Source organism: Apodemus sylvaticus, chromosome 2 (genome assembly GCF_947179515.1).
Source record: "Apodemus sylvaticus chromosome 2, mApoSyl1.1, whole genome shotgun sequence".
Classification (NCBI taxonomy): Eukaryota; Metazoa; Chordata; class Mammalia; order Rodentia; family Muridae; genus Apodemus; species Apodemus sylvaticus.
The window spans coordinates 42,191,010-42,213,689 of record NC_067473.1 but is presented as its reverse complement, the minus strand read 5'-3'; the positions used below and the strand labels follow the sequence as shown (position 1 = coordinate 42,213,689).

The following is a 22,680-nucleotide window of genomic DNA, read 5'->3' as shown; positions in this document are numbered from 1 at the left end:
TCAGCTTATAACAGAAGGTGTTTTGTGAAGCAGGTTTACTATAAATATATTTCCACTAGCTTTAGAATAACTTACTTATGACAACTTTGGGATGATGGTCAAAATATTATTATGGAACTAGTGTGTAATTTTAACGTTGCATTAAGAAAAGACAGTATGAGCAATTCTTGGGAACGCATTTTGCCTGCCTAGCAAGGGATCAGGCAGAGCATAGCTCTGTGCTGAAGACAAGACAGATGTGTCCTGAAGGAAGTGGTCTTGTGCCTGCTGTTGTGCAAACTTGAAACTGGTGACAAGGAGTGGTTACTCCCGACAGCCAATGAAAGCACTTCTGTGAACAGTAGATGCTGGATGGTGGTTCATGCTTATCACAGAGCCTTAGCATGCCCATATGAAAGCACTGTTTGGGCTCTTCATGACCTTGGCTTCATGGCTGTGACTTTCTGGTTCCCTTTCTTCAACTAGGAAGTATGCCGTGGTCGACTGGTCAGAGCTTCCCACAGTCCCCGTGGGACTTCATGAAGAAGAAGAAGGTGGAACAGATCATGGTGCTCTTGTCAGGTGATGAGTGGTCTCCCAAACTAGTGTAATGCCCAAGGCTCATGCGCCTCACCACCGGCTCACATTGGGCCAGTTCTTAAACCTAAGTGTTCTGCTTGTGTCTCACACTACTTGTGTGATTCCCACTATGAGGTTATTAGATGTTTTCTGAAATATCTGATGAAGTGGGAGGGAAGACTTGGATGTTGGAGTTCTGTCACCCTTGGTTATGTCTGCCCTGTTCATAGACTCCTGCTGCTCTTATTATGTCCCTCATTAGAAATAACCTAAAGGCAAACTGGTCTGCTACTAGGAGTGACAGACTGATTTAAAAAAGAAATGTCTGTTACTGTTGACCATGATATATGTCTGATATCATCATATTATAATGGTGCACATGAGCATGAAGAAAGTGTCTACTAATTTCAGGCTGTGTTTTTATTTATGACACAATGCCAGTATAATATCACTCAGTGGTCATAGCAGGCCAGTAAATTCTTTCCCTTTCTTTCTAATTTATATATAAAACTGAGTCTCTGATTGCTTTTCTTATGTAATTTCTAGTTATGAGTATATGGTAGATTTACTGTTTCTTAGCCCTGGATTATAAAAGGCTGATGATTTCTGAATGCATCTCCCATAGTTAGGAGTAGACTTTCAAAAAAAAAAATAAGTGTTGCCTAAAAATTTTAAGGTCCGAATTATATTCATGGCAATTTTTAAAATTGAGGGTCCACCCTAGAAAACATATTGCATTTCAATGAGGGCACTGTGTATCAGAACTTGAGGTGGGGACAGAACCTAAAAGAAGACCCTGGGCTTGTACAGTAATATTAGGCAATACTAAAGCTTTCTGAGGACTGAGTTATCTGTGTTAGCTTTTCATAACAAACAGTGAAGTGCTGAGCCCAACAGCTTGCATGTTGAGCTCCAGAATTTCAGCTTGACTCTGGAGTTCCTGGCTGTAAATGGTAAGAAGGTCAGTGCACCTGACCTCCAGTGCACTGGAGCAGCAAGGATCAACTGTAGAGATTCCAGGTTCCCAGAAGCACTAGCTGTTTAGAAACCAGTAATCAGGTGTCAAAGTCACTCTTAGGTTTCTTGGCCAAATGTCAGCTCTTCCAAATCTACAAGTATCCTGATCTTTTCATGGCAGCTTGTGTGGTGTCTTGATCATCTGTGTTTCATAAGCAAATACCAGTTTTCCTTCTCGTGTATATTTCTCACAGGTCCCCAAGAAGGCTGCCTCAGCAGTGTGACTTACACATCCATGATCCCACTTCAGGTGCTGCAGAACTACCTCAGGCTGGTATGTTAGTGCTGTCATCATCACTACTGAAACATCCATCAGGTGGTCCATGCAGACAAGTGTGGGGGCCCACCCACCTCAATTTCTGGGTTAAGACATTGTTTTCCCCAACACACCACTCCCTGGCAGGCTGTCCATCACTGGCCTGGATTTCTGTCACTATGATCCATATGCCCATTTCTTTGTCACAGAGAGACTACCCCATGACTACTAAAGTGCTTTAACTTTGGTAGAAACATATTACCTGCCCCTTACCAAGGATGTGCTATCAAATAATAGACACAGAAAGGAACAGGCATCTATATCAAGATGTGTTACTCTAAGCTTTTACAATTTAAAGTTGAGTAAGTAAGTTCACATCAGTTGGGCTGTTGATTTGGTCTCTTTTACAGAAACTAAGTAATTAGAGATTAAATAGGACTGTCTTTGTTAGGGTTTTGCTACCGTGAACATACATCATGACCAATGCAAGTCTTATAAAGGACAACATTTTTGGGGGGCTGGCTTACAGGTTTAGAGGTTCAGTCCATTATCATCAAGGTGGGATTATGGCAGTGTCCAAGGCAGGCATGGTTCAGGCAGACCTGAGAGTTCTACATCTTCATTTGAAAGTTATTAGCAGAATACTGACTTCTAGGCAGCTAGGATGAGGCTCTTATAGCCCACACCCACAGTGATACACCTACTCCAACAGGGCCATACCTACTCCAAAAGGGTCACACCTTCTATTAGTGCCACTCCCTGGGCCAAGCATATGCAAAACATCACAAGACTGAAGTTTATTCTTTTCACACATCTAACTTGCAGCAGGTGAGAGGGCTAGGCATGGTGAACATCTAAGTCCCAGGGTCTCAGCACTGTATTCTACTGTTACTACTTACAGCCTGCGGAGCAGTATTTGAAGTCGGGCCCCTACTGAGCTAGCAAATGTGTTTTACTTTGGTATAACAATGTTCCCTAGTCAAAGTAGGCAGTGCATTCCTAATAGGAGGAAGAGAAGTATGAATATCAAGGAAAGCAGTAAATTCAGATACAAAACAAGAAAATACAGTGCATTTGTTACATACTTAGTAGATGTAGCTGTCAAGTGTTTTTGATTCTCTTGTTTATTCATAACATCCCTACAAGGTCGATAATGTTACCTCCATTTTAAATAAGTAAGGCAAAGAGAGGTTAAAAGGATCTTATCATCAAAGCAGCAAACATGGTCACTGATAGAACTCAAATGATGGAAGTGCCTAAGATAACCTATGTCTGAGTGAGATCTACTGAAACTACTATGAATACCATAAGACAGTAAGTGAATCAAAACTCTGCTGGCTTCCTTAGGCAGCCTTTAAAAAATAGTTAGATTGGGACTCTTTACGCAAGTTGTTTCCATCATATTTAAATTAATGTTTTGCTAAAGCTGACCCCTGAGTCTGGACCCACCTTGAACCCTCAGCCAAGCAGAGCTTCCTCAGGCCTCTGTGTGGGACACTTTCACTTTTCTCTCTTTGCTCCTCCCCCCCTCCCACAGTTTCCCTTCAAAGCATCAAATAGGCCCAAGAGAAAGAACTCCAGCTAATTCCTTACTTAAAAGAAAGCTGAGGGTGTGGCCCCCTGATTGTCAGGGATATGAGTCTCAGGCTGTGAGTATAGCTATTTCCTCTCCCCTATCCCTTCCCAACATCTCCATATTATGCAAGGTTTTGACCAAGGGTTAAATCCAAAAACTATGACAGTTTTAAAGATCTTGATGCGTTTTATGTTACTGTTACTTTGATGAGACACCATAGCTGAAAGAAATTTAGGGAGGGAAGAGTTTACTTTGCTCACAGTCCCATTAACAATTCATCAAACCAATGAGGGCAGGAACCTAGAGGTAGGAGCTGAAACAGTGGCCATAGAAGAGTGCTGCTCATTGGTTCGCTCAGCCTGCTTCTTACAGAACTTAGTACTATCAGCCCAAGGATGGCCTCATCCACAATGGACTGGCATCTCCCTTAAGAATCACTGATTAAGGGTATGTTCCACTGGCTTGTCTATAGCTAGATCTTATGGAGACAACTAACTCATATCCTTAACCTTTTACCTTAGTGGTTCAGGTCTCTTATTAATCACAGCCAATTCATTAGCCTCAGTTGAACAGACACCATATATTCTTTACACAGAAGGCCAGGTAGAGCCTTTGTTTCCATGTGAAACATCACAAAGCAGAACTCCATTATCTGAACTGCTCTCAACATTTGTATCTTCCAAGCTCCCATAGATCAGTTCACTGAGTTCTCAACACTCGGTGGCCCTTCTTGCCTAAAGTTCCAAAATCCTTCCTTAATCATCTCCAAAACAGCATGGTCAGGTCTACTGCAGGGATACCCCACTCCTGGTACCAATTTGTCTTGGATAGGGTTATTATCATTGTGATGAATTGCCATAACCAAAAGCAACTTGGGAAGGGGAGGTTTCACTCCCAGTTCCATATAACAGTTCATCATCAAAAACAGCAAGGGCAGGAGCCTAAAGAGAGGAGCTGATGTAGCAGTCATGGAGAATGCCGCTTCCTGGTTTGCTCAGTCTGCTTTCTTACAGAACCCAGCACTACAAGACCAGGCTCTCTCCTCAAGAATCACTAATTAGGAAGTGGCCCATAGGCTTACCTCCAGCCTTGTGAAAACATTTTCTTAATTGAGGTTTCTTCCTCTCAGATGACTCTAGCTTGTGCCAAGTTGACATACAACTAGCCACTACACTTCATTTTGTAATACTTCATTTCATTAAATAGAGAAATGCTCCAGTGAGCTGACAGGGAAGTATGGTTTTGTAAACACAGATGTGCTAAAGCTGAAAGGCAAGAGAATTGCTGTAAATTCAAGGGTAGCCTAGGTTACAAAACTGAGACCTTACCTCAAAACAACAAAAAACAAACCAACAAAAAGAGAGAGCTTTCTTTGGTTTTTATAGTTTCAATAAACTAATGTATACTGTATAACTTTGCATATATAAATTGTAATTTCTCTTGTGTCTCTCTTATGTCTATTCTATAAAGAGTGACCTCAAACAAATGGTTACAAAACACAAAGGAATCCATTTCTGCTTTTCTTTTTAATATCCCAAATGTTAGTTGAACAGACTTCTAGATCATTACATACATTCTAACTCCACTGGTAGTTCTGTTCAAATTTCAAATGTTTCCAATAATTGTTATTAGTATTTGTACTTTCTCATCAAATAGTGTACAGTTGTATGGCTGCTATTTCAAAGGTGTGCATCATATACCTGGGAGTGACTTTTGAGACTTATGATAGAAGTTCAAGAGCAGTTTATGTGACTAAGTCAACAGTAACACCCATTCATGCCTCAAAGATGCTAAATAATTACTTTGAAATTGTGTGTCAGGAGAGGCTGAAATTCCTAGCTGTGAAGCATGAACTTTTAAGTGACAGCTATCCCAATTCTAATTGGCACATTAATGCTCTATTATTTCTCCAGTTTTTCTTGCGTGTAATATCTCAGCATAGCTGGCCTCAAACTGTCTCTGGGTAGCAGCTCTTATGCAGACTATGCATGACAAGTGGAACAGAATACAAAAATTGAGGTGTTACTGCTTTAAAATACCACAAATCTGAAGACACATTTCTGTTGCCACATGGACAGCAATAGGCAACTTTTGTATAAATCCCCATTCTGGGGGAAAACATTGTAAAAGTGGAAAATATTAAAGAATGGATGGGCCATTATTGAGGTTGCTTGTGTCCAGAATCACCGTGCTTCATAAAGCTCTGATTGACATGTGATGTGGAACCCCCAACAGATTGTGAAGACACAAGACTAAATTGGAGTAGTATCAGTCATTATAATGAGACCAGTGTGCCTTTACTAATAAGCAAAAGTGTCACACTGTAGCAGAATAACTCTAGTGACTATAACTCAAGCTATAATTTTAGAAGTTGAACTTGATTTCATTTTTCCAAATAGATTTCCTTTCTATCACCAGCTCCATCTGTAAGAGTATTTGCTTACCTATCAGTCCATCTAGCTATAGAGCCCTCTGCTGGAGGCATGAAGCATAGAGCATGATTTTATGTTATACCTAAGACTGACAGAGAAATGTGATATGATACCTCTAAGATGGATGAATTGTTTCCTTGACAAAGCTTTTTATCTGCATACCAATCTCAATGGACTAGCTATAATTTGCTTTAGTAATTCATTTTGTTTGGTTACAAATGATAATCAATATACCTATGTGTCATTAGATCAAAGGAAAACAATCAGAAAGAATTTGTAATACAGGAAATGTAAAGAGATCATTATTGGAAAGTGTATTTCAAAACACAATCAGGACTTTTGTACATTCATTTTACCCACACAGTAACTTGGTTGTTTATAGTCTATTGTACTTCATGGAGGATATTATAAAGCATAAACATGAAGAGTTTACTGCTTGTAAAAAACGTCCATTCGATAAATTTTAAACTGTCCCTCTTTTGTGCCCTAAAGAAGTGTATGTGCTAACAGGTGAGGTATGGCTGTTTGTAGCTTATCTTGGAAGCTGGACCCTTTGCTATTATATGATTTCAGAGTCCGCCTTCAGGAAGTGTGGACATCTTGACAGGAGAGCTGTAATGAATAGAGTGTTCTTGTTTTCAGCAGTAAAATAAGATTAAATTGCAAGGCCAGTTGAAAAATCTCAGGGGCAGCATGTTCAGTAAATCCTGGAAATCTGTATCCCATTTCGCTGGCGTGAAACAATCCCTTCCTTGTGAAAGAATTTCTGTTCAGCAATTCAGAGCGATTTGGGATTAATTCAGAGAACTGGAGAGGGCTGGCGTACAGTTGCACCTGGACAGCAATATCTAGCACGCAATCTACCACTAAGGTGCTTTTTGAAAAGTGACAAAATCTCAGAAAAATAGAAGTGAGGTCTCCATTAGGGAGACCCTGAGACTTCTCTACTGCCTTGGGAGTATTAGGCTCATTTTCTGACCGCTCCCTGAGATGAGGTAGGAAACACTGTCACCCCTTACTTACTGTCTTCCCAGGGATTCAAAACTATAAGACTGACACCAGTGAAAAACCTGAGCAGTTAGGCTCCACTTTGGCTGCACAGTGAGAGCCTCATCTGCTCTGTCAGTGTGAATCCATTCATATCCATTAGACAACATGGAGACACCTGGGTAAAGAAGTTGATGAAGATTGGTGGGGCCAGGCTGAGGTCTGAGAGGTGCAATCCTCATGAGCACTTTTTGTGGGGCTGGAGAGAAATAGCCGCCATTCATCTGTGTGCACTTATCTGTCTTGTTGGACAGCAGATCCTGCAACCATTCTTGGAGCCAATAGTTTAATCAATGACTTATAGACTTGAGTCAGAAATTCACCCAGTTACCTAAGGGGCTTTAGCTAGCAAAGTGAATCTATGAGTGGCACCCACTTCTTGTGTTAGTGTCACAAATTCCCCATAGTTTACAGCACTTAAATAATAAAACATTAATGCTATACCTATAGAAGAATACTGTCATTCTGAAGATGCTGCTTTAACAAATGTCATAGGCTAGATGGCTAACAATAGAGATTTATAGCCATATGTCTGTAGGCCAGGGTGTTCAAGACCAAGGCACCAACAGTACAGTGAGGTGAGGGTCTGTTTCCTGGTTCTAGATAATATCATCTTACTGTGTTCTAAAATAATAGGAAAAGCAAGGGGTTTTGCTCTATTACTTTTCATAAGGGCACTGATACCTCCTGTCATAATCAGGGCTACTATTGCTGGGATAAAACATCGCAATCAAAATAAGTTCAGAAAGAACTTATTTTGCTTATACTTTCATGTCATTCTTTGTCATAGAAGGAATTCAGGGCAAGAACTCAATCAGGATAGGAACCTGGAACCAGGAGCTGATTAACAGGCTGTGGAAAAAAATGATGCTGGCTATCTTCCCCTGGATGATATGCTTAGTCTACTTTCTTATAGAGCCCAAGACCACCAAGCCCAGGGATGGCACCACCCACAATGGGCTGGCCATTCCATATACATCAGTAAGTAAGAAATTGCCTACAGCTTTGCCTATAGCCTGACCCCTATGGAAGTATTTTCTCAATTGGAGCTGCCTTCCCTCAGATGACTCTAGCTTGTATCAAATTGACATAAAAGCCAGCCAGCTCAACTCTTAGGGAAACCATTCCTAATTTTACCACCTTAGATCCAGTCAGAATTTCTACATATGCATGGGAGGGGTCCAGTATAGATCCTAGCTATGGGAAAACCAGACCAATAAAATATAGGCAGTTCTCTAGACTACAAAGAGATAAAACTGTAAAAATCAATTCAAGCAGTTTGTAGGAAAGTCTGGACAAGGTTGAAAAAGAACGGTGTTGGAAGGCAGTTGGGTGAAGTAAGAACTAGACAAGGAATTGGAGATGCTGAAGTGTGAAGCTGTACTCAAGCCAGTGGATAATAAAATGGAGATGGTGAACAGTCAATGGTATATAACGCTGTCTCAGGGAGCTCTCTCCATATGCCACCCAGAAGGTCAGAGCTACAGGGATAGCACAAGATGGCAGATGTATTCACAAAGAACAAAGAGAAGCATTGTAGTTGTTTCTTAGAAATATAGAAAAACCAGTAGATGGTACCAAAAACATAATGGATAAAATTCCCTAAGCTAGCCAAAAAATTAAAAAGGTCCAACTTCTATTTAAGATTGAGAGAAAGAAGCCATAACTAGACAAATCTCATCATCATTTTTAATGACAGGTATAATCCCATACATTCTTCATGTTTCCCACTCATACGTACAAGTGAGAACAATTATTGCTCAGAAATAGTCTTCAATTATAATTTTTTCTGATGGTTTTTATGGCATGGCAAGTCCTCAGTTTCTAAACTGAACCTCATCTGTCGTTTCTAGAATATCCTCACATTTCTGGAGAACACCTTGCTTCAGTCTGGGTCCTTGCCTACACATCTGCCATTGCCTCGCTAGACTACCAATAGCACAGAAAACAGCCTTGTGAGTGCTGTGTTCAGTCTATGATGGTTAAGATGCTACATTCCCTGGGTAGCTAGCTAGAGCCACCATTGTGCCTCAGGTAGGCATTAGTAAGTTCATACTGAAGGCTTACCAATAACAGAACAGTATTTAACTTCAGAGAAAAGTCACTCATGGCTATCAGAAACATGGTCATTCACACACTAACAGCTACTCCTAAGCTCACCATCCGGGGCCCCTGAAGAATGGTCCTGTATAGCTTCCCTCTCTAGCTTACAGGATAACAACTGGCAGGTGGCCCTTGTGTGCTCCCTGACCCTGAATATATTCTTGTAGCTTCTGGAAACATATCTTAGTTTCCAGAGGAGAGGAGGCACCATTCAAATTTTAAAGGATGTCACAAGTCTAGTAAATACTCAATTCTCAAATCCTTTATTCTTTTGGATGCCTGGGGATGATTGGGACCTCTATCCTTGTGTACTGCCCCTCCCCTTGTCAAGCATCTTCACCCAGGAGTCTTCTTGCTTTTCAACAGGTTGAGCAATATCATAATGTCATTTTCCATGGCCCAGAAGGAAGCTTGCAAGACTACATAGCAAATCAGCTTGCCCTCTGCATGAAGGTATTGAGTATTTACATACTATTACTATTTTTGTTTTTTGAAAACCAGGAAGGATCTAGAACTAATGTCCCCATTTTGTTATCACAGCACAGACAGATGGCTGCAGGATTCCCGTGTGAAATAGTGAGAGCTGAAGTGGATTCCGGTTTCTCCAAGGAGCAGCTAGTAGACGTGTTCATCAGTAATGGTAAGACCCTTTCAAGGAGCTCACTTGTGATAACTCACAGGAGTGTTCTTCACTGAAACCATTCCAAGGAAAGAACCTTCATAATTATTCTACTTTTTTAGTTGTTCAATGGCTATGGAGTGAAAATTGGGAGCCCCAGTGAACACTTGCAAAAAACTATTTCTGTCTATGCTGCTGTCTTAGTTGGTCATCCTGAATGTTCTTCTTTATTTTTGTAAACTGCTCATGGTTTTGAGCATACTATATAACTGTCAGCAGTGATTCAGCATGAGAAGAGGTAATGCATGCAGCTCCCTTTAGTAGGACTGCATATCACATTTGACATTGCCTAGAATTGGTGCTGCATATTGATAAAAATGAAATAAACTTAGATTGAGTAAATTTTGTCAATCACACATTTTCTGTAGATACCAAGATGTACTTGGTATTTTCATACCTGGAGTAAACCTTTGTCTCCAGCTGGCTATTAGCCTACTGTTGACTAGCATTTTAGTAAATACACAGCATGAACCACTTAACTCACTTGATCTCTATAGCAGCCTTCTGCAAGTAGCAGAAGTATCTATTCCCATTTACAGGGTAGCAGAACCACATGTAAACATTTCTTGAGATAAATTATTCATGATGTTCTTTCACAGCTTGACAAACTCAAGTTTCACTACAGGTGAGGCCAACATAACCCGGAGCGGCATATCTGTGACACAAAGCTGAAACTGTTCAAAGTTAGTTCCAAGAGGGTCTAGCCACAGACCTGTCTGGAGGAGAAGTTGTAAGATTCAAAGAGAATGAGTTTAGACCTTCTAAATTTTAATAGAGAGGTCTATGCCTTGTCTATGGACTGGGAGGAATAGGGTTATCCTGCAGCCCAAGGCCTATCGATAGACCAAGCTTAGAATGACAAAAATCATCTACAGATTCTAAATCAGGAAATAAAGTTAAAAACGAGTTTGGAGAACAACAGAGCATTCTTTAAGCCTTGAAGTACACTTTGGAAGTAGGAAAATCTCTCAGAATCTTAATATCTTCCTGCCTCACAGGCTAGTCTTTGACCAGAAACCAGGAAATAGATACAGAACACTATTTTCTTTCATGCTGTTTCAATGGTAGCTAACAGTTATTAACTTTTACTCTGGCGTGCACTATTTTAAAGCATTCAGACAGACCATCCAGTGTCCTTGGTTGGTGATCTTGAAAGCTCTTGAGATGATATTGTGTGTTCTACCAGTAATGTCACAGTAAGAACAGACTAGGACTCAGACCCAAGCAGTCTGGTTGGAACTTGGCCTTCCTCACTCCTAACTATACAGATCTTAAAAGTTCTCCTGTGCTAACTGGCCATTTCTCCATTAATTATTTAACAATAGTTCCCTACAGCTTTTCAGCTTTCAGGACTGTGTCTAATCAAGGTTATCAATATAAAATGATTTATTCTCACCCAGTCAGGGTAGGTATTTAAGTACGGACTGAGGTTTGTTGTAAACACAGACAGCTAAGAAAGCTGGAAGCAATAAGTTAAGGCATGAAGGGTGCAAGGCAGATCACCCTAGCACTACAGAATTAATGCTCGCTCAGCATCTTCTTACAAAGAACTCTCCCAGTCTGCAAACTTGGAGAGAGGCGCCCCTTGTCTTAAATCTCAGCTCCCCCTGGAGGGGTTCTCTGACCCTTCTCAGGTAAGACTTTCCCCTAGGAAACATCCAGAGAGTTTATTTCTGTCTCCTTACCTCATCTAATGACAGAGTTAGCAGTAGGAGAGCTCTTGGTACTTTGGCTTTGAACTCCATATTCTATCATGAACTCTTTGAAAGCTATTTCTGTGGCTTATACTTTTATTTGCTTGAGTGACCGAGTGAATGTCCTTTTGCAGGAGGTAACACTAGAATGAAAAAAAAAGGAAAAAAAAGCAAAGATAATCATTTTTCCTGTTCAGGAAAGGCGATAGAAGGATGAGCAGATGGGACAGGTGGTGGTGAGTCGTAAGATAGAGTACGTTGACTTGGGAAAATGCGTGTTTGGAGGTTTTCCTTTGTTTACTGTAGCACTTGGGATCCATCCCAGCACCTTGCACTGCTAGGGAAGACCTACACCATGAGCTGCACATGAAGGTTTTGAGCAATATACTTGAGTAAATTAATAAGGAGAAAGAACCATCTTCACCTTACATTCAAAGAAAACGAATAGGAAAGGTTGCACCATCTCTGAATACAGAAGAATATTCTGTATTTGTCTTAGTGATTAAAAAAGATCAACTTTTCCCTTCAGTTTTTAGTAGCAAAACCAAGACTCAACTCAAATGGTGAGGTTTGTCTACTGTGTCCTTGCCTACAGTGGCCTGAGCACTTTGGGGTCCTTTGTTTGCTTTCTTCTCCGTCTCTTAAGTTCTGCCAAATCTGCTTCCTCCTCCTATTCCTCCACCCCTCCCTCTCTCCTCTCCTCTTCCTCCTCACCCTCCTCTTCTTGCTGCAGTTCCTGCTGCTCTCCAGATACCTCCTCACTGCTCCATCATTTCTTGCTCCAGTGGCTCTGAGCCCTCATCAAACCTTATTTCTCCCTCTCTCGTTTCTTCAGCAAGTTCTCCTCAGTAATTCTTGGAGGATGATTCTAGGAGATAAAAGCTTTCACAAGTGTTCCTGATATTATACTCCAATGGCTCCAGAATAAAGGTTAAAGTTCTTAGAATGTTACATCAAGAACATTGTGGTCTAGCTTGTCATTTGTACTTACTTCCCTGGATGCCTTAAACACCCTCTATCGTTCTCATCCTTTCAATGGGACCCACTGCTGCTAATTCATGGCCAGAAAAAGAGGTGATGTGGAATAGGTATAGATACCATGGCAAGGCATGCCAAGGGAGTCCCAGGAAGGGATCTGTGGGTATCTGTGCTTTCTTCATGCAGAAAGAACTATCAAGAAATGATAATGATCCTTTGGTGATGGGAAGAGAGGCCTCAGGGAAGGGAAGGCAGATTCCTGAAGCTGAAAGGGCCCCCCAGCCTGTTGTACTGTAGCTTTCAGACAAATAAGATGCGGGTCTTGTCTGCCAACTGCACTATTGCTTTTTTTTTTTCAAGAAGAAAAAGTAACCAGATGGCATTATAGAGAAACATGCTGATCTGCGATGCTCTGTGTGCTAATGGGTCTTAACCTCATTTTCTTTGAAGGGGAGACATAAATGCCTTTGCTTAGACCAGCACTGGACTGTTGAATTTTATCTTCCACCAAGCACCATAGCACATATTTGTTCTTGTCTGCATGTCTGAGGGGTACAATGTGAGAGGACCACAATGAACACATTACAGAGTGAAACAGCCCAAGAAGCAAGAGGAACAGAAGCTGAACAAGAGGTCATCCCTTACATGGAGAGTGAAATGGGAAGGAGGCAGCCAAGAGTAAGAACAGGGACTCCAGGAAGAATGAGGGAGCTTGCAGGGGACCATAAATCACTTTGTGTCCATGTCATTCAAGATGACATTTTCCTCTCATTTTAACCATGTCATATGACTCTGTTGCTTGTCTGAGAGGATGTGAATATATATTACAGTTGATTCAGGTTCCTCTGCCATTCAAGGAAGGCATGAAGCTGGGTTATCAAGATAAGTAGATGGAAGTTTAAATTATATTTGACACAAAGCGGGGGAAAAGAACAATTTAAGCACTAGGTCAATATTTTCAAATAATGCTTTGAGTCCCTTGGAGAGGTTTCATGTATAGAAGTAAAAATGGAACAGGATGACTGTAGTCATGGTAGATGAATATGCTAATTACAGCCTCCATAGATGAGCTGACCTCATTGGGCCCTGTGTTACTGGAGGCCTGCACTGGTCACTTTGTCACACTCAGAGCACTGTCCCTGCAGTGACTGGAGTAGGCAGTATATGAAAGGGGTTATTTTCAGTCCCCAAAAGAGGTGATTATAAACAGTTGTGATAGGTTACTAAGTTCAGAGTAAGGAGTGCTACTATTGAATCGGCCATGTAGGATTTTTTATTATTATTTTTATTAAATTATTCTTTATTTACATTTCAAATATTGTCCCCTTTCCTGGTTCCCCTCCCCCTGGAAATCCCATAAGCCATCCCTATTTCCCCTGTTCCCCAATCCTCCTGCTTCTGCTTCCCTGTCCTGGTATTCCTCTACCCTTTGGCATCGAGCCTCTCCAGAACCAAGGGCCTCTCCTCCCTTTGGTGTCTGACAAAGCCATCCTCTGCTGCCTATGTGTCTGGAGCCATGGGTAACTCCATGTGTACTCTTTGGTTGATGGTTTTGTCCCTGGGAGCTCTGGGAGTACTGGGTGACTCATATTGTTGTTCCTCTTATGGTGCTGCAAACCCTTCAGCTCCTTGGGTCCTTTCTCTAGCTCCTCCATTGGGGACCCTGTGCTCAGTTCAATGGTTGGCTGAGAGCGTCCCCTTTTTTATTTCTCATGCACTAGCAGAGCCTTCCAGGTTACAGCTATATCCTGTTCCAGGCAGCAAGCACTTGTGGGCATTGATAATAGTGTCTGGGTTTTGTCTGTATATGGGTACCTAGGTGGGATAGTCTCTGGACTGGATGGATAGTCTTTGGATGGTCTTTCCCTCAGACTCTGTTCCACCCTTTGTCTCTGTATCTCCTTCTGTGGGTATTTTGTTCCTCCTCCTATGAAGAACTGAAGGCTATTTAGCTTCCTGAGACTTAGCTGTAAACCTCAGTATCCAGTTAGGATTGCCAGTCATTACAGGAGAGAGATGGACCAGGGCACTCAACATTTGGAAGAAAAAAAAGAACAGTTTCAGAAGTGAGCTTGGAGGAGCATAGAGCAAAGGGGGCTCCAAGGGCTGGATTTCCCACTACGTAACAAAAGAAGCCCACAGGCAGAAATGAAATGGGGCGAGCAGCGTTCATTCATGCCTCCAGAAATCTGCCACGCCAGAAAAACCTTAATCCTCAAAGTTTGGTAATGGGTTCTCACTTCTGTGAGTCTTTAACAGTTAGATATGAAACTACACTAAACAACCTAAACTAGACTAGCTTCTCAAGGAAACTAAAACTGCCTAAAACTGGACTAAGGAAAGTATCCTAGAGAGAAGAGGGCGATACTGAAAGCCTGAGGCTGTGAGGCCAGCAGTGTTACAGACACTTCTTACCCATGATATCCTCACTGCTTGACCCTTGATTGGTGCCTCATGACAGAAAATAACACCTAAGGTCAGTAGTTAGGAACGACAATACTCACCCCCTCCGTTTTCTTCTAGGCACAAAATGAGTGTGTGCTCTAAATTAGGTCAGCAATGCAATCTTAAAGTGGAGGCATCTTTTCCCACCCATCTGCCTGTACTAAAGTTCAGTTAATTTTACAGCCAGTGTGATTCTTCCTCCTTATCCCTGCTTCATCTCTCTTCCACCACTACCGCACCCCATTTCAGAAACATCAGACCTTCACCACATCCGGTGGTCATATGCTCTCTGCCTCCGTTAACAATGCAGCCTCTTCTTCAATGGGACGTTGAAGGAACACAGCAATGACAAACATGAGAAGGCATGGCAGTAGGCAGTTTTAATTCTTACACTTCTATAATACACACACACACACACACACACAAACACCAACACACAACAACACACAATATGTGTGTGTGTATACGTGTGTGTATACTTGGATTACATATTTAAGAATTTAAGAAAGGGTCACTCTATGTAGGCCCCAGTGACTTCAGACTCTTCCTGGACCTCAAGTGCTGTACACATATTTGTATTTCTGAGACAATGCTCGGACCCTGAGAAGCATAGGCTGTTGTCATTGTTACCAGACAGCTGTATAGATCACATGAGAAAATAGTATGGCACCCACCCTTCAGGACTGGGAAACTGAGAGATGACTCTTTGTAGCCTATTTTCTAAAGCTGTTTAGCTGCAGAGGTTCTCTTACATTGTTCAAGGATTCTCCTGAGACTGGAAATTTGTTGTATCTGTAATAGCGAGAAGAAAATATAGAGGTTTGTCTCATGAGTATCCACGACAAGTAGAGTGATCCACAAGGACTTTAAATCGATTGTTTCTAGTTGAACGTTGATTTGACTATGATGGAAACACCTGAAGTTGGCTAAGAAGTTCAATGCATTAATTTTGTATCAGTTTTCACATTGAAATTGCCCTTTTCATGTTTTAACTAAAACACTAATGACTTGAATGCCTGGGAGGCACCATGCATTGTGTTGAGGATGCTTTGGGCAGTGGCTTAGTGCACATCTTTTAGTTTGGGTTGATATGCAGTCATTTCTGCCCATCCTGCGTGGGAGGAGCCGGAAGGATGGAAACACTGGCCTTGACTCCCTCTCACTGTTCCCGAACCCTTAATCTTATCCCTTCTTAGGGCCAGGATGTGCTTGCATCTCTGGAAGCCTTGCCTATTAATGCTATGAACATTTTATACATGGGTGATTTAAAGACCATTCAATGCTTTTAACCTTTTGTATTAGGAAACATTTGTAAAATACCGCTTAAAGATCAAAGAATACTTTTGAACTAAATTAGCCGTTTAGCCGCTGAACAAGCCAGGAATTTTAGACTCTTCAGCTTCTAGAATGTACCTCTGTGCCCTCTTGCTCATAAAACCTTTCTTCTATCCTTTGTGATAATAACTTCTTAGCAATTTATTGGAGGTACAAAGGAGTGAATCCAGGTCCTCAACATTCACCAGGCAAACCTTGTAGTTTGGAGCCCCACCTCAGGCTCTAACTGTGTCATTATGGTTTTGTTACCTGTTTCTAAATCCACAGATTAAATATTTAAAAATTTATGAAGGATGACCTAATATTTTAAATACTCCTTGGTGGCTTGTTTGTGACAACGTCTTGTGTTCTCAGAGTTGTCATTTCCAGTGTGGCAAAGGACTCCTTATCTTTTCATTGCCTGAGCCCTTGCTGCTGGACGTTGGGTAGATTCTGTCCAGGATATGCTTTTGAAGAGGGTTTGGGCATGCTGTGGGCATCTCAACTGTGTTGAGTAATACCACAGAAGTCCCTGGACCTGCCGCCATCAATACCACACGACATTTTTTTATGAATACTTTGTCTTCTTAGTTTTTGATTTTATGCCAGTTTGTGTAGGTTTTGCATTTTCTTGACTGCTAATGTTGTTTCTGACCACAGCTTGTTTGATCCCAGTGAAGCAGTTCCCTGTGAAGAAGAAAATAATCGTCATCTTGGAAAATTTGGAAAAATCTTCATTGTCTGAGTTACTGGGAGACTTTTTGGCACCTTTGGAAAATCGCAGCACTGAAAGCCCATGCACTTTCCAAAAAGGTAAAGAAAGGGCAGAGAGAAGAGGCCAACCAGCCAGCCCTTGCAGCAGCAGCACCAGTGGGCGGGGTCTGTACTTTGTTTCTAGGTCCTGAGCTAGGAATGGAACAAGAGCCCACATTATCACAGAGTAGCAAAGAGACTTTATTCCAAACCAATAGAGTTAAGAGCAGAGATCAAGGGTTCTGATTATTTAAAGGTTTTTGTTATTGTTTTTAATGAAGTTAAAGAGAAGTATGAGTTTGGTTGCTAAGAGGTGTAGCATGGATGGTTCTCTAACTCTGATGAAAAGATTCAGATTATATAAGCTTTCCCTCATTCTGCATGTCCTTTCCCACAATGTACCTGATTTTAAAACAGATCCAGTTGTGCACAGGGATAAGAGGCTCAATAGAGAATTCTCCCTAAAAGTTTACCTGACACGTTTCACCTTACTGTGCAACACCACTCTAGGCTGAATCTGGCATTGCTCATGGTGCTTAGGTAGAGTGTCAAGATGGCTTTAGAGAGAAAAAGAGCCTTACCAAGAGGGTTGCTAAGGAGAACAAGTCATCCCTCATGTTTAAAACAGGTATACATGCAGCTCAATGCAGGTAGGAGTTCTAGGTTGCTCGGCACATCGTATAGGGAGGGCTGTGTATCTAGCCCAAGTCAAGGAGTCCTAAGGTGCTCAGTTATTATGCTTGCCTGTCTTGATATCAGTCGAATCTTTCTGTGCTCAAAGTACAAGTTATATATTTCATGTCCTTGATTTGCATTTGAACAAAACATAAATGGCTGGGGTTGAATTATGGCTTGGTTATTTTAGGAAATGGAACATCTGAATGCTATTATTTCCATGAGAACTGCTTTCTGGTGGGAACCATTGCCAAGGCCTGTCTCCAGGGCTCCGACCTGCTGGTGCAGCAACACTTCCGCTGGGTTCAGCTGCGCTGGGATTGCGAGCCCATTCAAGGATTGCTTCAGAGGTTCCTGAGAAGGAAAGTAGTCAGCAAGGTAACTAACACAGAAAGTGCAACCTGCCGTGGTGGGGGAGGGGAGGTCTTATCTGGGCTTGAGTTTCACTTCCTGTGTGGCTGCAGGCTAGGATATTTTGTTACTCTCTGGAGCTGAAGGGGAAAAATGGATGTGTCACTCACAACACCTTCTGCAAAGAACAATAGTGTGGGTTTTAAAGTTCCATTATTAGAGAATGTGTGTAGAAATTGTAATAGTTTGGGGGCAATAACATGTACAAGAGAAAATTACCAGCTTTACTGGTGTAATCAATGGTTCTTAAGAAACCTCATCAAGCTCTAGAAGTTATAGACAATTAGACTTGAAAATTAATCCCTGAGCTTAAGCAAAATTCAATAATACCTTGGAGCCCTGAGGACGTCACTTAACTACTTCTGCTGCTTTAATGGACAGCTTTTAGATATGGTGGTAAGTGATTTAGTGTACTTTTTTTAAGAATAAAAATTTTATTTTCTAGTGTCTCATATATGAATATAGCCATGTTGATTAAATGTTAGCTATTTAATAGTCTGGGACTGGACTTATACCAGAATGTTCTTTAGGGCAGATTTGTTACCAAAGAACTCCATTTGGTTTTCTCAACTCCATTTGGTTTTCCTACTTAATCCTGTACACTGGCAGCACGTAGAGAACAGCATTTCAACAATAGCATCTTCTAAGCTACTGATAACAGAACAGCCCTCCTCACCCAGATGGACCTTGACTGTCCCTTTGAGACTACTGACAGTACTTGACACCCTGCTGTCACTTCAAGGCATGTAGGCAAGGAAACTAGAGCACAGTAACATGCAGTGTCAATCACTTTATCGCCATGGAGAAAAACATCTTTTTTAGAGACTCAGTAGGAATTGTAAGTTTCCCTGTAAAGGTTCAGTGACCCTCCAGCTCTTGACTATGGCGACTACCTGTGTGAGACCAAAACTCTCTGTCAAGGACTTATCAAACGTGGGTGGATAGGCAAGCATGAGAAGTGTGGCAGAGAGGCAGATAGGAAGAGCAGTGTGGGTGACTTCATGAATAAGGCTTGCCACCAGTGATTAGAATGGGTATCTGACATTCCCAACTAGAGAAATCGACTGCCTAGTCAGAGATATATTCTCTTGGCTAAAGCAAAGTCATTACAAGACCTCAATAAGAAGAAAAAAAAGTGGGCTCAAAAAATTGTCAATTTGAAAATTTTCAAGTTACTAATAACTTCCATTAATTTTAGCACTATTGATACTCAATGCACCATCACTAAAAGTGATGTTAGTGTTGCAATTCTGTAAAAATTGACACATCCCTGTCAGCTCACGGATAAACAGATTTAAGGGAGCTCTTGTTCCTGTGCATAGCATTTGAAACTGGGATATAGCACACAGAGTAAGGAGCAAGAACAGGGACTTCCATTTCCCACAAATCACTTCCAAAGCTAACAAAATAGATTCCCTGGAGTGAGCACAAGGTGGGAACAGTGTTTACAGTTACCTGAAGTCTCTAGCACAGAAAGCCTAACCCTTGTAGGCACTTAGAGGCATGTTTAGTGCTTGGAAATAATTTCATCTCCCAAATCTTTCAGAGACTTAAGGAAATATATCTTTCAAAATATTAGGTTTCTTACTAATATTTAATGAAAATAATTACATTTTTAGAGGGAAATTGGCTTTTATTCTCTCTTTAATTATAATGCTGCTATCAGAGTTCTTACTAGAAGATCAGAGAATGTGAGAGACGTAGTTCTTTTGTCTTTTGAGGTGAATGGAAGTCATGAAAGAGGCAAAGCTACAGGCAGCTCAGGGTTGTAGCTTGGCAGAACTGCGGCTAATCCCAGCTCTCTGCCTTTTCCTTGGCCACCCTTTCATGAAGAACTTACCAATATTCACATTGATGCTCTTGTAAATAATATTTATTTATTTATTGAAGACATTGTACATTTAAGGAATGAATTTTGATCATATCCATCCACAATTTCCACTACTATGTCCATATCTCCCTTCGTGACTATTTCCAACAATTGGGACTTTTCCTGCATCAGTCGTTGTCCTTTGGAGAAATCTCTATACCATCAAAAGGAAACTTGATGCTATCGAGTCTAATTTTTAAAAGCTTCTATTAGATGACAGAGTTAACTTTTCACTCTTAAAATTTTGAAAACAAATTCCTTTATACTTACAACATTGTGCATTTTGGAAAATTTGCATATTAGCTGAGATCTCTCTCTTAAGGAAATTGTTTAAAAGCTAAAGCATGGTCCAAGGCAGACATGCCACAACATCCAGACACGTCATCATACACACACAGATGTGAAATAGTCATCATTTTTATCTCATCAGTTCAAAATTTTTCCATTTTTTTTGAACAGCTGCTTTTCACCATGACCAGTGAGGTTCTCTATCTTCACGGAAATGATTATTTCTTTCAGAAATGATGTTTCAGGATTTGGGCCAAGTTTATCTTTACCCTACACTTCCTACCTGCTGCCCTGTTTTGTCTGGGTTTCATGCAGACATCATAGAAGAGTGCAATGTCTTCATGCCTTACGTTTAACCAAACTGAACAAATCCTGCCCCCAAACATGACTTCTGGCTTCTGCTTCTGCCTTTCTGTTGCTAGTTATGCATACTTTGGACTCAGTTTATATGGTGTTTTTAAGGCATCATCCTTTGGAAGAAAACTAATAGGATCGGCTCTAAGTGGAAAGTGGTCACCAGAACCTTGTGATGGGCAGCCTTGTAAATACAGGCCTGCAATGCCAGATACTCAGGATGGTGAGGCAGCAGGATCATGAGGTGAAAACCAGCTTAGGCTAATAAATAAATTCACGGCTATTCTGAGTGCTCTGTGAAACCTTGTATCAAAATAATAAAATAAAAATAAAAATGCCCAGTGCTATAATTCAGTGACTGAGCACTTGGGTAGGAGACAAGAGGTCTGGGTTTGCTTCTCCAGGATAACACTCACTCTCACACATGCATGCCCACGCTCACGTACATGCACACTTGAGTTGAAATGAAATGAGCTCTACCAGACATGTCTGAGATGCATCAGAAAGGTGTTTCCCACACATTCAGTAAAAACTTGCCACTGACTTAGTGCTGTAGAGTGAATGGAGCCTCTCCATCCTCACAAAGCTCATGTTGTTACAGAAAACCCTTAACAAGTCACCCCTCTTGCTAGGTGATGAGACCATGGTAGAAGGTTTTTGTTTAAGAAAGATTTTTAAATATATCACTTTACATATTTTAAACATAAATATCAAGCGATATATTTTAAAACATACTCAGTGCATGGGAGTCCCACCTGCCCAGATGGCTTTAGGTTGAAATGTCCAAATTCTGTCTTTTTATGTATAAAGGTAGCAAGATTTCACAGTTGCTTTAAGGGACATTTTATAACTTAGTAATTAAAATTTCTTAACTAATTTAACTGGCCAGTAAAATCTTAAGAAGCCTTTTCTAGTCCCTGATTTTAGTGGGATTGCTTCAAGTTTCTCTCCATTTAGTTTGGTTTTGGCTACCAGTTTGCTATATATTGCTTTTACTATGCTTAGGTGTGGGCCTTGAATTCCTGTTCTTTCCAAGACGTTTAGCATAAAAGGATGCTGAATTTTGTCAAAAGCTTTTTCAGCATCTAATGAAATGACCATGTGTTTTTTTTTCTTTGAATTTATTTATGTAGTGGATTGCATTGATGGATTTCCGTATATTGAACCATCCCTGCATCCCTGTGATGAAGCCTACTTGATCATGGTGAATAATCGTTTTGATGAGTTGGCAAGAATTTTGTTGAGTATTTTTGCATCGATATTCATAAGGGATATCGGCCTATAGTTTTCCTTCTTTGTTGGATCTTTTGTGGTTTTGGGATCAGCATAATTGTGGCTTCGTAGAATGAGTTGGGTAGTGTTCCTTATGTTTCAATTTTGTGGAATAATTTGAAGAGTATTGGTGTTAATTCTTAGGGAAATGGTTGGATCTGGAAAATACCATCCTAAGTGAGGTAACCCAGTCACAAAAGAACACTCATTGAATTCAGTCACTGATAAGTGAATATTAACTCAGAACTCTGAATACCCAAGACACAATTCACATATCAAATGACTCCCAAGAAGAAGGAAGGAGAGGTCCCTGATCCTGAAAAGGCTTGTTCCAGCACTGTAGGGGAGTACCAGGACAGAGAAGTAGGAGGGGGTTGATAGGAGAATGGGCAGAGGGAAGAGGGCTTAGGGAACTTATGAGTAGGGGGGAACCAGGAAAGGGAAAATCATTTGGAATGTAAACATAGAAATAGAAAATAAAAATAAAATAAATCTTAAGAAGTTTTACAGTCTTACAAACAAATCTTTCTAAATACTCAATTAACTCATAGAAACTTGAAAATTAAGATTAATCCTGTGTCTTAAAAGCTTTCCCATTTCTTGTACTCTTTATAGATAGTAAGATTCTATTTTAGCCATGCCACTGTGGAGTGGCAGCCTATAGTTCAGCCAGAGAGCTTGGTGAGATTCAACAGTCTGGGCCCCGATGTTTCACTATAAAATCTTGAACCACCCAGTAGGTTAAACTAGCTGGAGAGCAAGGCACAGGGACCCATGTGGCAGTCAGTGGCTCTCCACTGCTGGGTTTATCAGCACATCACCATTATACTCGGGTCTGGGGATCGAACTAATGTATTCATGCTTGCATGAGCTGCAAGTACCTTATTGATGCTACCGAGGCCCAACAACCATTTTGTTATTTGGGAATATCAGCAATCGTTCTTCAACATCTCTGTTC

The 22,680-nt window shown here is 40.9% G+C and overlaps 1 protein-coding gene across 2 annotated transcripts in view; it reads left to right on the top strand.

The window, feature by feature from the left end:
* The window catches only part of Cttnbp2 (cortactin binding protein 2), a 152,905-nt gene that overhangs the window by 110,680 nt on the left and 19,545 nt on the right, over positions 1-22,680 (top strand). For both annotated transcript variants that reach the window (XM_052173270.1, XM_052173271.1), the window contains 6 exons: positions 466-561; positions 1,770-1,849; positions 9,356-9,442; positions 9,530-9,629; positions 16,760-16,912; positions 17,718-17,905. In XM_052173270.1, the coding sequence (XP_052029230.1) occupies positions 466-561; positions 1,770-1,849; positions 9,356-9,442; positions 9,530-9,629; positions 16,760-16,912; positions 17,718-17,905 (704 nt within the window). The remainder of the gene's footprint in view (positions 1-465; positions 562-1,769; positions 1,850-9,355; positions 9,443-9,529; positions 9,630-16,759; positions 16,913-17,717; positions 17,906-22,680) is intronic.